General features: G+C 31.5%; 1 protein-coding gene across 2 annotated transcripts in view; it reads left to right on the forward strand.

Moving 5' to 3' along the window:
• LOC100166370 (E3 ubiquitin-protein ligase TRIM9) overlaps positions 1-19,850 on the forward strand; it is a 90,906-nt gene that overhangs the window by 57,818 nt on the left and 13,238 nt on the right. Inside the window, exons 2-7 of one of the 2 annotated variants that reach the window (XM_029488615.1) lie at positions 7,970-8,065; positions 9,260-9,493; positions 10,239-10,395; positions 11,941-11,973; positions 12,852-12,991; positions 18,953-19,091. In XM_029488615.1, the coding sequence (XP_029344475.1) occupies positions 7,970-8,065; positions 9,260-9,493; positions 10,239-10,395; positions 11,941-11,973; positions 12,852-12,991; positions 18,953-19,091 (799 nt within the window). The remainder of the gene's footprint in view (positions 1-7,969; positions 8,066-9,259; positions 9,494-10,238; positions 10,396-11,940; positions 11,974-12,851; positions 12,992-18,952; positions 19,092-19,850) is intronic. The other variant, XM_029488616.1, reaches the window with a different exon arrangement.

Here is a 19,850-nt window from a genome sequence, read left to right on the forward strand (position 1 = left end):
TATGACCTGTTCTATACAACATAAAATACCTACCTAAGCTAAAGATTATTTGTTATACTGTTATAGCAGGGAATAGTTGGAACCATAGACCTATAAACTAAGTTTTTATTAATTTAGTTTATAGGTCTATGGTTGGAACATAATAGTGAATTAGTGAAGTACTCACTTAGTCACTTATTATGTTCCTCAATATACTCAAGGTACAACTTTTTTGTATTTATTGATAATTTTTACTTCAAAATAATCAGAATATTAATGATTAAGTATTTTTTATTTTATTTTTACATTTTAAAATGTAAATATAATTTGTAGGAGCTTTACACTCTCTACATTTTAGTCATCCATTTTCATATTAGTAATAATATCAGTTATGAAATAGAAATATGACATATTTTGTAGGAATCTAAAGCATATAATATAGTCAAGGCAGTATTTAGGTATGATAGTACCATGGAAAATAATTGTATTTGCGCCCATCTTCCCCTCCCAAAAAACATTAGATTACATTTTCATTTTTTTTTTAAACTATCGAAAAATGTATAAATACATATAACTTATAATATTTATCACTATAATTATAATATTATGATAAAGTTAGTAGGTACATTTTTCGAATTAATACGGCCGTTTCAACAGCCAAAACAAACCCCTGGTTGTACGACACTGCAGCGCGCATATGCATTCGTCATTTCCGCGGTCGAAAAACACAAAAAAAGAAGAAAAAACAGAACCTAGTTTCTCATTTTGTATATTATTATTTTCTACGTCGCGGAGCACTCGTTCCGAATTCGCGTCACGTTGACGGACGGACGGTTTTTTTCCTCAAGATTTCCCATTTATTGTCGTCGTCGGGTTCAAAGCCACACGCCGCCAACGACAACCATTGTTCCCCGCAAACCTTTATATTTGCATGAATAGTATATTATATAAGCGTATATGTAGGACCTAGGAGCCACTCTGCGGCCGACAAGGTTTTTTTTATAGTTTGACGTGGACTCATCGGTGACTCTGCCGCAGTGTGCGCATGACATAATATAGTAAGTATACATAGGATTCACCGACCATGTCTCCCTCCCCCCCCCATTTTCTATTTAATTATAAAAATATTTAAATTCTGAATTTTGGAATTTTTGAACATACTTAACCTACCTATAATATGGGTAATTAAAAACCATATTTTCAGATTCTTGAGATTTACCTAGATGATCTATTGTTTATTATACTTAGACAATTTTTACAAATTATAAACATTGATAGTTTAATATTATGGGGGTGGGCTTCTTTGGTGAATCACCAAAATATGTTATATGTATACCTTATATGCCTTATATGTATAAGGTATGTGTTTACAATATATGTAGGTATTTTTATGATTTCGTTTATCATAATATATTATAATATGTTTAATAATGTTTTTTCCCGCCTATCATAATATGCAAAACATCATCACTGCAGGTGAATTTATTTGGCCATATTCCTCTCCCTCATTCGATAACGATCGATTTATAATCCAAACGAATACCTATTCTATAAAATAAATGTAGTAATGAATATTATAGTAAAACAGTTATATATAATACTGGAGGTAGATTGTATAACGAAAACCTAAACAAAGTTTAATATAATATTCTGCATACTCTGCACTTCAGAGGAATCGTCGAGAGAAAATCGAGAATCTGATAGACTTAAAAATTTGAAATTGATCACAGTAAGAGAAGAATGGTCCGATCACCGTGGCGTGCGACATGATGATGTACGACACGAAACTCGGCGATATATATACATCATATATATATAATATATAATGTATAGGGTCGATTCTGGAGGGGAGAGGAGGAAAGCTGAAAATCCTTACGATTCGGCCGTTATAGGGTAGCACGCGGGATAAATCGCGTGTGCCTCGATCACCCCTCCGACGTATAATAAATAATAACGACCGCGATTCGCTTGTAAAGTCAACGGTTGTTTTCTAACGTGTCTATATATATATATATATATATAATATGGTACTATACAGGATGCATCAACGTGTTTGTCCTGCTCGTACACTTCCACGTGTTTTATACATGCTTCCTGACTAAGCTTTAAAACGAACATAATATTTGAATATTCGTTTATATAGGTACAGTTATTATAAGCTTTAAACAATTTTAATAATCCCGTAGGATTTAGTATAATAGCAATAATATTCATCAAAATCGTATTTCAAAAACGTTTAAAATCGTTATTCATCGTATCAATAAGCATATTTACGGAGGTAACATTTTTTTGTTTACACTAAAATATAAATAGAAAATTTTGTTTGAAATTATTAACTTTTTTCTTGTCTTTTAATGTTTACGTTATCAGTTTATCACGCTTATTGACGTTAAAGTCTGATCTAATGTGAATTAGCCATATTATCATGGATTTCCGTATACACAGATATATAATATTGTGGTCCGCAAAGTACAATTGATAAACATGCAAAACGCCACTAATTAAATATAATAAACATCTTTCCAATAATCACCGAGATTGTTTATTTTTTTTAATATATATTTTAAATTTTAATTAATTTACCCAAGTTTGATAATTTCTTGAATTCTTATATTGACTGTGTAATTTAAACGAGTGTTAGTTTCCATAATTACAAATATAGTGAAATATCACATACATACCTTACAATATATACATGCATAATGCACGTCATATTTTGTTATGTTGTATGAATTAATTACAAACTATCTATTATTTTAATCCTACTCACTTTGGACGCGATTATGGTTTCATATTCAATGAGTTTGTGTTATGAAAATGTATGATATTATCATTGAGGCCACGGTCTCAGGTTTTGCTCCACCGGGTCCTATATATTATTATTATTTTCAAGTCAAACCCTGCGTGACAGATCGACACAAACACCGCGTCGAAACACCCTGTATAAAATAATATATTGTGGGTGCGTATACGCGTAGGCTTGGAGGGCGGTAAGAATAGGGGAAAAAAGGTAATTTCACTAGGTTTTCGGGGGGGGGGGGGGCTTTTAACGGCGCAGACTTTGTCGATCCGTGGTAGGAGGGTGGTGTGCCCGGCCGTCGTGTCTTTCTCAGCTATATAATATAATATGTACCCAAACGAATCATCCCGTATAGCTCTGGCGTATGCGTGTTTTCGATCCCGACCACCGTCATCCGCTCCCGGATATTATTCTTGTAACATTTGTATATTTAGTGTTATTGCGTGCATAATACACGGTGTATCGCATGATGATATTTATTGAAACATGCGGTATCGGCCCAGCACACCAAAAACCTCTGGAGCGTTCGCTTTAGGGGCCTCATGCTTAAAAAAATACAAAGGCCTTGAAAAACCGATTAAAATATAATTATTTATTTCATTATAATTCAATCAATGAAATAAATACATTTTTATTTTATTATTAATATAAGATAGTACCTGTATACAGGTACATGTAGGATGTTTGTTTCACCTTATAAATCAATTGAACTGAGTTTTTTTTTAATATAATTGAAAGTACACTATATTATGTACCTATATTATTATGTGTTAAATTGAAAAGGTTTTTAAAAATTAGTTATTTATTTTACATATCTACAGATATTTTGAGAAATTGTTTAAAATACTTTGTCTAAGGGCCTATACTTTATTCAAAAGTATTTAAATTGCGTATTTGATTATTTGAGTAGGTTCTTAAGATACATATTATTGATACTTTTACTCAAGTAAGTACTTTACATGACTGGTTTTAGGTATGTCATGTGTTGAACGAAGTTTGTTTGCAATACATTTAAATTTAGAAAACACCCGTTTCAAGTGTTTGGCAAACTTTTAAAGAATAAATATACTTGTAGTAACTAGACGATATTCTATAAATCCCCCCCCCCTTATCAATACAGACAAGACCGTGGGCTAGGGCAGCGTTGCGGCCAGGCCGACATTGGTCAAACACAGCGTGCATTTCGCTTAAGCGAAATAATATACCTAATGGCTAAAATATATTATAACATAGCGTGCAGAGATATGAAATCACGAGGCGTAATATGTATACAGAGTGATTCATCAAGCATACTCACCCACATTTTTTCCTTTAATAATGAATTTATTCAAACTTTGATTTTTGGAAGTTTTGAATATACTCAAAGAGCAAAATGGTTTTACAAACATAGAAAATAGATGCGCCTACTTTCCTAATATTGTGTCATTATACTATAGGACCATTTTTACAAATTGTATAGGTTGTTGGATATTAATTACTAAAATGTTCAAATCACAAAGGTAGTGTCCTTTATAGTGTTCATTATATCTAACTAACCCATGATCTTGGAACTATTATCCTTGGTACACAAAGTTAAATAACTCAAAAACCAATAGTTTGAATTTTGATTCTGTTACGTCAAAAATCAAAATGTTCAGAAAAATAATCCTCTAAAAATGTACAGTATTAAAGAGGAGGGGGAGGGTTCTCATTTGAACAACATGAATTTGTACCTCCACAGGACACTCCACTAGTATAATACATTAATTCGCAAAAAATTTAAAATATGGTCTTTACCCCGTCTTAAAGTATAATAAAACTCAGAGCAACTGCATTATTGAAAAAAAGAGGGATGCTTAGTGAAGCACCCTGTATGCAGCTGAATTATGTACGTGTATTATATTATTTATTCGTATCTACAGTTGTGTTGGAAAATATTTGCTCGAAATTTCGCATTAAAACACAAACACTAATGCACACGCATTATATGTACATATAGTAACCGTGTATAATGTGTGTGTACTCATATCCATGTTGTATTATTATTGTATATAATATTATACTAGCCAGTTTTAAATGTGTATATATTATATTACATTATATTCGTATATGAATCTTCGGCGTGCCGCCTATATTATAATATACGCATACGTGTGCAGTTCCTCATCTCCATCGCCTATTCGCCTCTGAACGTTTCGAGTCGTGGCTCTCGTGCGTTAGTTTTAAAATCGACCGTTAAAATAATATGTATAATATTATGCGTCAATGCGTGTGTAGTAGGTAATAGACAGTTATTATTATAATATCATGTATTATGTTAACGAATAACGAGAGGTTTCGTGTTTGGGTTCGAGTCATCACAACTCGCGTTATTATTTTCTTCGTAATATATTATAGGCTATTATGCATCATAATATATACGTCGTATAATATGTATAATTATTTATAAATACAGTAGTCGCCGCTTACTTAGTCAACTCACTTTGGGTCCATTAACCGAATGAGTAAATAAAGTAAAAAGTCCAAAAAATAAAAAATATATATACTCAATAATAATATAATATATGCGTTGTAGACTTATAGTAAAACAAATTAATTTGGCCTAAGTAGTAAGTACTCATAAATATTATCATTATTCATATGTAGGTATTTATTTATATATGTATTTTAAATGTATGTACCTATAGTGATTCATAATAGAGAAAAAAATCATGAAAATTATTAATTAATTGCGATAAAAATAGAAAAAATATATTTTGTTCTTGTTCCGTAATAAATTCAAATTATGTAAAATCAGTATTTTTAAAAACTTATACTTTTCGATATGATGGTTCTAGGAAATAGTATTAATCGTCAAAATGTATGCGATAAAATTTGAATTATGATGAAATATGCCCTTAAAAATACTCATTGACCTCATTAACCATAGTGTAATAGTGAGTCCATCAGGCGAATGAGTCCATTTACCGTGAATTTAATAAGCAGTATGACTATACTGGATTCTACTGGTACATAGTTACTGGCATACTACTGGTACTCTGGTAAAAAAATGTAGTGAGCACATAGTATAAGTGTGTGTGTCACACGCGACAGGGGAAATGTCATTCACGCCTCTCTCATAACGACCCCGTGTTCTAGAGTAACATCATGTTTTTTGTTAAAAAAAAAAAAAACAACGTAGCAGTCGACTTGAGTATTTTGACTCGCCATTCTGTGTAATATGTATCCTAATGCGTATATTATATGCAAATGCGGCCCCGCACCCGTCATATTATTATGTTCATGCTGCGATAGTATATAGGTACCCACTATTCCACTGTAGTATATAATACAGATAGGCTTTAACACGTAAAAATCGATATTTGTATTGAACGTTTTTTAATGGACGAGTGTTTCTATATATTTTGTTTTGTAAATGCAATTACGGTGAGTGGTACATATATATATATAAGTGAGTATTACAACTAGATATAGAGCCGACTAAGAATTAACGTCGAAATTAGGTAAATAGCCAACTTCTCTTATCAAAAAGTATGTTGTTTACATTGTGGTTACTGATTAATGTGAGATCGTATAAAAATTTATTATAGTAAAATTAAGTATTAACTTTAAGAATTTTTAAGGTCAGTATAATAGTGTAATTTATTTACTATAATAATATTAATAATATAATGTAGGTTTATAATGCACAAAACTCTTGCAGCTTAGAAGTCTTAATAACAAATTATTCCCATACGTTATTTCAATTTTATCAACTATAAATATGTAAACAAAGGGTTCTTTGATAAGAAATATTGGCTATTTTCTCGACTTCTATGTTAGACATTATTGTAATAGGGAGTCTGCTGTTTATAGTAATTGTAATAAATGTAATTCACCAAGCATGCTCACCCCTAAGTTTTCCCTTTAATAATTATTAAACAATTTGTTAAAAATTATGATTTTTGGAATTATTAAATACACTTATAAAGATATTATTTTCAATTTTTTCAGAATTTTGTAATACCTACTAAAGGAGTGTTAAAACCATTTTAAAGACTTTTCCTTAATATAAACATTTGATTAACTGAAAATTACTCGTTCAAATTTTGAATTAGATTTATCAATAGTTTCAAAACAATTATCCTCTAAATAATTAAAAGTTTTAAAGAAGGTTCCTCATTTGAAAAACAGAAGTTTGTATCTCCGTATCTTCCATGGGACACTCTTTGAGTTGTACAAAAAATGTCAGGAAACTTAATTTAAATAATTTTAAGCTATTAAAATCAGTTTTGAATAATTGCATTATTGAAAGGGAAGAAGCCCGGTGAATCACCCTGTATATATCTGTGGAGTAGTCTCATACGATTAAGCCGTGTGCTGGATGTTTAGCGCGGGTTGCTCTCAGCATATATATTTCTATAGATATATATATGCATATATATATATATATATAGGTAAAATATCCCCGCCCTGCGTATAGAAAAACTAAAACACTCGCAAATTATAAATTAAATTTGATTAGCAGCTGCCGAGCGAGCGCGTTTGTGCAACCCGTCGATGGTGATTATTAGGTACTCGATGTAAAATATATACATTTGCAGGTCGATAATTATGTATAAACGCATAGTGCCGCTATGTAGCGAGGATAATTGGGTTATTGTGAATGAGACATCAAACTTCCGGAGTAAGTATATATAGTACCGTATAATATGGTTGTCAAATGCCTTGGGGTCGTTCAAAACGCCGTGTAGTGCAGGGCATATATACAGTGTACATATGTATACGATCACTCTATGTGGGGTCCTGCCCGCCTGAGTGTATGCTGCAGTATGGAGATGGTGGATTTATATTGTATAATAGATCTCTCTGGGCGTACGTTCTACGCCCGCACGTGTACTATATTATATATATATATATATTGTATGTGAACTTGGACGGTATATTTGATGGAGTTCTACACATAGTTTAATGGAACGTATTTTAATAAAAACAAAGGCTTATAAATTATATGTATACAGCAGAAGGTTCGGGTGTAGTTAATAGCTATATATACACTATACTGTATTATAATCTATATACTGTATAATATGTAAATTACATACAACGCGTTGCTAAGTTTTCGAATAGGTTGAGATGAATACGCTCGGAGTGTATAATATGCATCATGCTTGTGTACAATTAAATGTTGTTTGAACAGCAATTTAATTTGTTATTTTCGATTTTTTTCAGACGGAACTATCCCAGAACCTACAACAATTGTCTGAAAAAGCTCGAACCACTACAGAGTTTATTCAGAGGTTAAAGCAAATGTCTGAAAAACTTAATGTAAGTCACTGCGGTTACTATATTTATTAATACATAATAATATAATATCATCGTCACCACTGGCATTTGAAACTTTAGAGTCTGCGCCATCACTACATCCCTCAATTTCTCCTGATGTTGAACAATTTCCTTCCAATCTTGCACTCCCAGAGTTTTAAGATCCTCTTCTACTATACCTACGCCTAACCACCTTTTCATCGGTCTATCTCTATAGGTATTTCCCCTATATTAATATACATTCTATTACGATATTATATAATACGCCGTCGTAGAAGATCGTGCGGCGTAATATTTCAATATATTACAGCACAATTAGCTGCGATCGAAAACGATGGGAGTGCATATTTTAATTATGCATAACGTGTTCTCGTTGTTCGGTGATTTCGATTTGTGTTTTCTTTGGTATATCGTATTTTAATGGAAGTTAATTGAAAAACAAATATAAATTCGTGGAATCGAGAACAATACAATATTTAATTGCGATCGCTGTTTATGTCACAAATAATATTGTTTTATAATAGAATCGCTGAGCTCGTGTAATTATATAAACAGTATGCGTGTATCAAGCGTGGACTTCATTTGCAGTATATTATATTCTATACACTGATAAAGTGATAAACCGTCCAAGTATATTATAATATATTTATACGACGCGATGTAGTCGTGAATATAAAAAGTTCTTTATTATATTCTATACGTTCCGAGTTATTCAGTGGCGGGTTCAATTTAGGTATATATGTCGGGAGGAGGGGGGGGGGGTGAATAAAAATCGATCTTTAACTTCGCATAATATAATATAAGAAGTCTTCGTTGTGGAAGCGGTCGTAAAACACGAAAAGCCCAAACTAGACGAACGTGCACGTCGCCAACGACCCGCTGTATAATATGTATATATTATATCTAGATTATAATATAGGCACATATATGGTGAAGTACGCGACTTAGTGTTGCTGGGCACGTATAACAACACTCTTACGCATAAATATATATTATAAAGTTTGCAGCAGGATCCAATTTGTCCAAGAGTCCGCGAGTTGTTTAACCGCGGTATATATAATATATTTATATTATAACTATACTTATAATAAATTGCGGTATCTTGGTAATGGGATGGGAGTGTTGTTGTCGGTGCTTGAGAGGAGAGGAGAGAAGCCTAACCATATACCGTTGTCGGGTTTGTGTTTGTGCTTGCAGGGTGAGTGCGAAGAACTGGAGCGACAAGTGGACGCCAGGTGTGACGCGCTGATCCGGTCCATCGAGAGGCGGAGGCAGTGGCTGATCGACGCAGTGCGACAGGACAAAGAAATCAAACAGCGATCGCTGAAGGACCACGTGACCAGTTGTACGTGCAAGCTGCAGAAAACCACGTCCCTGTTGCAGTTCTGCATAGAGGCCCTCAAAGAAAACGATCCCGTTTCATTTTTACAAGTAAGCAATCACGCGATTTCAATTTTTTCTGGTTAGGCGGAACCAAATAACAGACCCGTCAGCTGGTCACAGTACCCAATGTCCATCCCCCACAATCCAATACAGCAGGGATGGGCAACTCAAAGTAACTAGCGGGCCACTTTTAAGTACTTTAAAATCTAGCGGGCCGCAGTGCATAGGAGAAAGCAAAAAAAAAAAGGTCCTTCAAAATTTATTTTTTACGCTTTTTAGCGGACATTTTAAAAATAATTACTACAAAACATGAAAATAATAGTATAATAAAATTATATGAAGTAATTTGAAAATGTAGCGCGGGCCAGATAAAAAAGGTACGGGGGCCGCCAGTTGCCCATCCCTGCAATACAGAATAAAACATTCTCTGCACAACTACGCGGTACGCGCATCGTATACATTTTCGGAAGGCCTGATTTTATCTTTCGCGAGGGGCTTAGACCCCTCTGATTCCCCCAAATTTCGCCGTGATAGATCGTGTTACTCGTCATATATAATGTACTACGTCGAACAATATAATGTCATGGGGGTCGTACAAGCCCACACGCTACACACACTCTGTATAATATAACCTATACACACGTGTCAGCTGTCGTTTCCGTGATAACCCGTATGCGCGTACCTGCAGCACTACATTAAATTATATTAATATATTATAATATGATAACATAACATTATTATGTTTGAATACTTACCGTGTCATGTTTCTGTTGTTCCCCTCTTCGTTCTGCAGGTTGGGTCAATGTTGATAGCCAGAGTTTCGAACACGGACATGACCTGGCACAAGGACGTGTTGCCGTCTCCTCGTTCGTATCACCAGCTGGATTTGACCCTGGATGATAACACCGTGTTGAAAGCTATCGAACACATGAACTTTATACAAATGAAAAGTACGTAATTTACACATACACCCATTCGATGCTGCATTAAATGTTAACTGTTAATTACACATACGCTTTCGCACTTGTATTATAATACATAAAGTAAAAACATTATATATATATTTAAGCGTTATTTATCGTGTGCGCATTTTTTTATTTATTTCCAAGGATTTTTTTTTATCAATAATATTCATCTAAAAAATTATTAATAGTACCATAAAACACGTTTAAGATTATGAATCGTGATATTGTTCCTCATCTCGAAACTAGGTATCTATAGCTTCTGAATCATGATGTATATAATATATCGCTCGATGCCACATCTGCAACTGGTGTGCTGGAACTGACCAACTTTTCTTTAACTTAAATGGTAATCTAATTTAAATATGTAAAATAGGTCTTAACCATTTAAAAATAATTCATATACCTTGCCAACCCTCGTGAACCGGGAATTTATTTTTTTTTATTAAATTGACGTATGTACAATTCCTGCAAAAATTGTGTCACATCCCTATCATAATAATATAATCGCCTTTACAGTAAAAAAAAAACTTGGTCGATTTTTATTGAACGCTCGCGATATGATGCGTCATATGTATACAATATGGTTAACCGAGTAATACTACAACAGTATAACACTCATATTAAACACACATGTAATAATAATATGCAATCTTGTAAAAAGATGTTTAAAAAGTATTTAAGATGTATTTCCAATATTTTTGAAAAATAATATTTTAGAAATACTTGCAGGGAAGAATTCAAGTACAAAATCTAATTTTTTTAATTTTAATTTTTAATTGAATTACAGTTTACTTTACAATTTTACAAATCAGTTTTTTGATGTAATTATATTATAGATGAAAATCAACTATCGATAACTGTGATTATCTCTATTGAAGAAATTGATTCTATTCTATCACTATAGTATACACTGTGTTACAGGAAGACTTGACAAAAAAAAAAATGATGTTACTTAAACATATTAGAAAAATTGTGAAAACTATGTATGGTTGTTAAATAATTTAAGAAATATACTCATGTCATGAAATTCCAAAAAATAATATTTTGGAAAAAGTTATTATACTAACTCAAAAAATATTAATATTTAAAAAAAATCTAAAAAATAAACTACTTGAATTTTAGTATTAAATTTTTTACCATCAAAATTATTCTTGTAATTAGATTTACAAATTGGCTATTTTAAATTAAATTTTTTTTTGTATTAGTATTAAAAAATAAAATATTTTTTTTTATATTGGTGTAATGACTAAATTCTATATAAAAATAAATTCAAAAATATTAATTAGAACAAAAGTTAATTAATCTATCAGGTCTACCTGTATACCTTGCAGTAACTATATATTATAGGTACACTAACATAAGTATTATCAATATTAATATAATTTGATTTAAAAATGTATTAGATGTTAACTTTACGAGATTGTTAATATATTATTGTATGTGTGCAGTATTTTACACCGCTAAATTATTATAATATACTAAACAAATAAACCATTGTTTTTTTTTACTGCTTGCACTAATCTTGTAAAGCTATCGGGGACGGAGAAGACTTGAAGGCAACAGGTATAATCATAATACTTAATATACATATTATATTATATATAGAATGTACTATTTAACGTGAGACACTCTTTATTTCAGAAAACACTAATCCGTTTTTGAACTAATTTCTTTTAGGTAGGTACCTATACATAGTTATAAAACGTTAAAAAACGAGATTTTAGGAAAAAAATAATATTTTTTACTTTTTTTTATCATTAACATATTTTAAGTTTTTACTCTTTTGAGTGATAATATATATTTTTTATTTAATATTCTGGAGCAGAATACTAATTATTTTGATCTATAAAAATCAAATTTCGGATCAGCAGTTTATTACTTAAAGTACCTATTTAAATTTTAAATTACCAATGTTTTGTGGGGAATCACGCATTCACGCTCATCTAAACATTTAATACTTATAAATCATAAGCTAGTCTTCAAAAATTTGATTTTTATAGATTGAAATATTCTTCTACGTAATATGAAATCAAAAATACATATTGTCCTTAAAAAGGTATGATGATTAAAAATGCGCCCATCAAAATAGTAAAAAATATTTTCAAAAACGTTTATAGTTTTTGAAATAATAAGTGTCTTACGTTAAATTTATCAGCCGATATATATCACCCGTGTCGAAATATATGTGGTATACTTAATATATATATTTAAGTATACCGTTGTACGGTTTTTACCGAAATCATGGTTTTAGTGAACTCATAAATGCATGCGACGGTTTTATATTTTTATAATATTTATAACATATGTGTACACAGCTGCTCTGTACTTACCCGCAGTGCGGTGTTTTCGGCCGTTTTACCATAAATAATATAATAATATTGTGTACTTATCGTATGTGCGTCTTCTTTGAACAATATACTTATGTTTTTTTGTGTGTTTAGCTCCGAGCGCGGCGCTGATCATCGCCGAAGAGTGCAGCGCCGAGAACAATAGCGTAACGATCGCGTGGCAACCTCCGGCTTCTTCGTACGTCGAAGGTTACGTGTTGGAACTGGACGACGGCAACGGCGGAGACTTCAGGGTTTGTAGAACAAAAACAATAATATAATAATATCCTCTCGGCGGATCGATTTTTTGCGAAAAACTATGAGTGTGTACCTATACGATGTCCAGAATCGTTATAGAAAATTAATTACCCCTGGCGTCGGTCGACCGACGCTCGAGCGGTTGTGCTGCGTGAATTGAGATTAACGATCGGCCGTCGTTCTCTATTATTACTGTCGCAGGCGAGATTATTACGATTTTATACAATGTGATCAATTTCACACGGCATATAGCTTAATTTTCTATATGAGTCAATTTTCATTTTTTATATTATATATTAATATAGCTGGAGGTATTTATTTTGAAACTACATGTACCTATATGATGTATTTAATACATATTTTTTTACCACTGTGGTATTCTGTTTCTGATTGCGAAGTCAATAACCACTATAGGGTAAAATATTACATTTCTTTCGTCATTTGTAAAAATGAAGCGTTGGTAATGTATAAATATTTCAAACTATATATAATTAGTATATATTAAAGTATGACACTCGCATTATTTGAAACTTTGAACATTTTCTTTTACATCATTATACGTTGTTAGGAACAACATTTTTCCAAAAAAAAAAAAATACGATATTTACATTTTTTATTGTTATCATTCTTAAAATTGTTTAATGTTTTGAATGAAAACATACGTTTTTAATTAATTTTCCATAAGCGTGTTGACGCGTAATAAAATGATATCAAATTAAAACCAATTAAATTAAACCTAGGTAACAATTTAACAAAAACGTTTATTTATGTAAATCATAAATGCGTTTGCACATTGCAGTGGGTATAACAATCTTATAGGTATACATTTTTTTTGAACTATCATATTATAAACTCTGCGGTATATCACAGAACATACCAATGTCAAGCGCAAAATACCAAGCGTCTGACGAAACGCTTTGTCCTCTTCCATATAGACCTACGCTTGGGTTTAGCCGCGGCCCCTTTTACCGGTTCTGTTGCATCACACCGGCGCACTTCGGTTGGGTCCTGCAGCAAACTCGCGGCGTGTACCACTGTCTGCACGCGAGCTATCGTACAAAAGTTTCATAACTCGGACGACTCGATCAAATCTCGTGACGGGACGTGCTTTATGCCGGCCGAACAAAACCGCACATGGATGTTTGGCATCGAACACGAACACCGTCTCGGTGGATCCGCGAAATCGCGGCTTGACTGCTGCAGCTGCGGCGACGAGACGGGCGGCGAAGATACCGACGGTGAAGAGTCGGATGTCGACGAGACTTACGACAAAGAGAAGTACGGATTATTCCATATTGACTTCGGCGGAACTGGGCGTCATAATTGCCTTGTTCACCAACGCAATGTAGAAGCGGATCACAGGGCTCGCATAATCAGCCACGATAATTTCGGTCGGGCCACTTGACGGCTCAACCAAAACCGTTTGCTCGTTGGCAGGTTAGAGTCGATCGTCACCGGCTCCTGCGTCGAAGTGGCAGACGGCAGTCCGACATTGGGTGCATCATGCGCAGAAGCCGCCTGTACTGCAGCCTGTACCGCCTGTGTTCGGCATTGAACTATGCCGTCTTAACGCCGGTCCAGCGAAATGACCCCGACTTGCTGACGTGATTTTGCAACGATTTTGTGCCAATTCGTCGGATGGAAATCTTATCTCGACTTCAAACGACTTAATATCCTGAACTTTTGTGATATTCGAGATGATCGTAGACTATATATTAATATAATTATACTATCAGAAAAGTGCGTTTTAACTTTTATAATAATATTATAATAAATATTCGTACAGTATAAAGATTTTTGTATAACGATACAGAAATAATAAATCGTGACACAGAAACGAAAATATATATTCCAGACCGTATATAAGTATAATATAGTTGTCCATAGCAACAATATTTTTAAAACTTTCGTCTTAGGAATTAAATATATTATATTAGTTTATTAATTTCATTAAAATATGTTGAATTCAAATTTAAAAAAGGTGGGCAACTGTGTGTCGCTCTGCTGTACAGTAGGTTACAAGTGGGTGACTGTAATGGATGGTGTTAAATTTGAATTCAATGATATATCATTGTACAAGAGAAACGATTCTGAGCAAAGGCGGTCAGTCAGCCTATGGTATTATTAAGTATATTTGATAATATTATTGTGAACAAAGTAGTTTATATATTTAACCTATTTACGTAGAACATTGTTTTAAATTTTCAATCCTTATATATAAAAGTTGAACATTTTATAAATTTTTAACTACAAAATAATTATTAAATTTGAACTTTAAATGCTTATATAAAAAAAAAAAACTGTAACTATAAGGATAGAATAATGAGTGTCTTGCGTGTTAAATGGATCACCCCGTAGGTGAAAACGTTATTTTTAAAACAGACTTAGCATAAATTAATGTAACCAGTTATAAAACGTGCCACCCCGTATATTATATGATCGCCGAGAAAAAACAAAAGTTTCATCATTCTTTCGTCTAAGAACAATATTTTTTCCAAAATGATAAATTGAAGTTGAAAATATAATAACAGCATGTATATATTATACAATGGCACAAAGCTTCGATTTACGAATACTGTGTCCTGTTGCAATAAATGTGAAGTCGTTGGCGGGGTAAAAAAAAAGTGGTAGATGGTTTTTCATGTTCAATCCCGCCGGGTGTACATTATGTTCGAAAGCGTATACTAGAATGCCTGAATGAATAACGTTTATCGCGACGTCTGGACGGGCAGTAAACGCGGTATTTTTGTAAACAATGTCATTGGTCGTTGATGGATTTTAAATTACAGAACGACATCCGATTTCCAATAACAACACCTCGGCCCACAAAATGTAAACCATTATATATATATATATATTATACAAGGATTGCCGTCGGCGCGTGGAGTTTTTTTGTTGTTGCTTTTGCAGTATATACCATTGAATTTTAATAACCTATAATATCAATGTAATACGAATGCGTGTTTCTACGAAATTGTGATAAAAAAATAATAATAATAATACACGCCAAGGAAACAATAGATTTTTTTATATCGTATTTTTTATTTCGCGCGTTTATATTATACAATATCGTATATAGTATATACTATATACATACATAATAATTGGTATAATACTTTTGAATAGTAATATAATATTGATTTTTGTCTTTCGTTAAATCACACAAACAGTATAATATCGTAAAAAAAAACAAAAATTGTTAGTTGATTATGCACTTATAGCCTTAACGTGACTGGCAGACCGAATATCTATTATTTTGCTTTTATGACCCGTTATAGACGTGCAAGTCAACATAAACTCGATGTCATTCATATTAATGTATACTAAAAAATATAATAAAAAGAACTTTAATATATATATTTTTCGTTTTATCTAAATCGAAATTAATATAGCTTGCGACGAAACTGTATTATATGATCGCTAAATTACATTTTATGAAACCATGAATCGTTTTTAAATGTCGATAAAATATTAAAATATGCATAGACGTAACGAATGAATACAAACTCCACGAAATGAAATCGGGGTTTAAACGAACCATTATTTTGTTGTATGGAACCTATATATGTTTTAGTTTTCACGGAATGGTTTTTCGTTGTATATATTATAACAATTATATTCCTATTTTGCATAGTATATACATTGGACAACTAGCTGTAAGGCGTTGTCAATACTATACACCTTAAATTATAATTACACTGCATTTTCAACTAATAGTTAAATAATATTTATTTTTTCAATACAACTTTCTAATTTAAAATAGTTCCGTGTTAAACTTAAATTATTTAAAAAATATTTATATTATCCACTTAAGTTGAAATTAAAACATACTGTCTCTAAGAGCTTAAATACGCATGTAGTGGGCAATATGTATAGTTAGGTAGGTATAGATTAAAATATATTTTCATTAAAGCTGGTACAACGTAATTCGATATTACTTGTATTATATATGGAAGTAAATTGACTTGAGTTATCATAAGCTTAAGAAAATAAATGCGTAAATTCGGAATGGATATCTAGTTATTTATACACGAATATTTGGCATATTTTGGAGTTTGGGGACCGTTCTCTGTTATTAATGGTCGCAGTAAAATGTTTTTATGAAATCACTATAACCATAACCATTCTATAAAAATAACCTTTAGACGACCATAATTTATTATGGGAGGGTACAAATATGTTCCAGGCGACACTGTATACTTAACATATCCACTTATACGCTTGCTGCAGTGTTTTAGAAACAAAATTAAACATTTTGTCATTTTTATTTGTAATTGTAATTTACGTATATTATTGAGTGTTAATGACTATTAAAAAATAAATAAATACGTAGAAGACTTGTGATATAATATGCACTTTTACGTTTTAATATCTGTGATATTGACCTTTCTTTCTAAAAACACTACGTTGGAAAACGATCAAAGTTCTAATAAGTTGGTTTAATTCTATTAAACTTATCTTTGAAGATTTAAATAAATGCCTTATTAATTATGATTGAGATACAAATTCCGTGGAAAAATCATTAATTATTTTAGGAAAAATGTTAATATATTTGGTAGAAGTTTTATATTACAACACTTGGTTTCTTTATTGAGGTCTAATGTTAAATGATCTGCTAATTACCAATATTATCGTTATACTATTTATACCAGCACGTGCATAATAGAATTCTGACTAATGAGTAATGAGTATTAATGACATAATACTACTACTTAAGTAATAATTGATAGTATACACATAATCCCTATTTTGTGTTTAAAATTTAAAATTGTATTGTTATTTGTTTCCATGTTTCATGACTCATAATACACACAAATCAAATTTTCAACCATAATTTTGTTCTTATTTGTATGGTTGTATGTTTTTCGAAACTAATAGAAAATTTGATACCTACATTAAAGTTAAAACTAATTTAATACTTTACAAAAGTAGGGATAACTTGTGCATGGAAATGTATGATTTCTTTTAAATCAATATTTTATATTGAGTACGTATCAATTATTATTAATTGGTAGTCTCCGACACACAACTTTTGAAAGCTAATGAAAACCTAATCGTTGCGTTGTCACACTAGGAAAATTGCTATTTACTAAATTGTTTACACAGTACACTACGTAAGTGAACCCAAACAACGATATTGGTATCGTGTAGGTATAAATTCCATTTCGTTCTTTAGGTACCAGTTGAACGCACTCACTAAAAAATCGAAATCCATCAACAATATATTGGTACTTATTTTTTAATTACATTGCGTTTACCATAAAATAATATTGCTTCCTATTATCAATGAATTACAAATATGTTACGTTGAAACTTGAAAGTGGCAACCAAAATTATTTCATTTTGTATAATGGTAACAGGTATATTTAGAGATGTGAGTAGGTATTATACCGTGTGAAAAATAATTTTATGCATACGGCAAAAAGTAAGAAAATAACGTTTTTCATTATCATAAAAAACCGTTATGGCTGGTTATTTTATTATTATTTTTTATTGTTAAATGAAATAACGTATTTCTACTTTCATCATTAATTTTCAATAATTTATTAAACGGTACACTTTTCTTATAAAACAAATATTCCTTAACTTTTTAGAACATAGACGTTAGGTATATAGTAAATAAGTAGGTACGGTTAAAGTCCAAATATTAATTATTTTATTTTAAAGCTTTTTGAATCAAATTAATTAATTTTATCAGTATACAGAATGGTTTTTCTGCAATAACTTCTGTATAAACTAAATTCTAAAATATGGATTATATTCATTTTATTAAAGTATCCCTACCTATCAATTTGATATGTTTAATTTAATTTATCATAGTAACAATTCTCTAAAGGTGTGTAATGTGTATATGTTTTCGATTAAAATTAAATTATTATTAGTCAGAAGCCCCTTTATAATATTCGGTGTTGTTGAATGAATTCGACCGTATAATATATTTGTTTTTGCGTATACAGGAGGTATATTGCGGCACAGAAACCATCTGCACCGTTGACGGGTTACACTTCAATTGCACGTACAACGCTCGAGTAAAAGCGTTCAACAGCGCGGGCGAAGGCGAATACAGCGAAGTAATCGGATTGCAAACTTCTGAAGGTAATATTAAATAATAATATATAAATATATAAGTTACAAAATCGATCTACTGTCGAGAATATATTAGTAAATGTATAATATGTAGATATATATTTATGTACCTATCTATAGCTAGTATTGGATTAAAATAAATCGTCTCTTTAGAATGGATTTTTTTTATAATTCTTAATAAAATAAAAAAGTGCTATACAGGGTGATTCTTTTATCGTTGAACACTCATTATCTCGAAAAGTATTAACTTTTTTAGATTTTTTTTTTTTTTTTAATTTTAGTTTTATGTATTTCTACATTTGTATAAATGTTTTATATTTTTCACCCTTATATTAATTAGGTAAACTACTATCAACTTTTGATTTTCAAATGGTAACCTATACTTAAAATTTCATAAATTAATAATGCTATTTTTTTTATGAATTATCACGTTTAAATTTTCATTTTTCGTTAATCCGTTGATGAGATATTGTTCTTCAAAGTTGAGTTGTTCTGGGAGGTATTTGTGTGTAAAGTAAATATTGTGTTGTATCTCGTCAGTAGATACCGCAGTTATTACGATTTTTATGCCCCAGGGCAAAAGGTATTACATTTTAAAATCAATTCAAGTAGGCGCAGTAAGGTTGAATTGTGCCCCTAAATGTATTGTATAATATCCATTTGCTTGGGTGTCCGCCGTTCGCCCCACGGAAGGTGATTTCGCCACTGTTCATAATAATACTTATCGTTTATAAAGACCAGAAGTTAAAAGTAATAAATTCCTTATCG

Source organism: Acyrthosiphon pisum, chromosome A1 (genome assembly GCF_005508785.2).
Source record: "Acyrthosiphon pisum isolate AL4f chromosome A1, pea_aphid_22Mar2018_4r6ur, whole genome shotgun sequence".
In the NCBI taxonomy this organism is placed as follows: Eukaryota; Metazoa; Arthropoda; class Insecta; order Hemiptera; family Aphididae; genus Acyrthosiphon; species Acyrthosiphon pisum.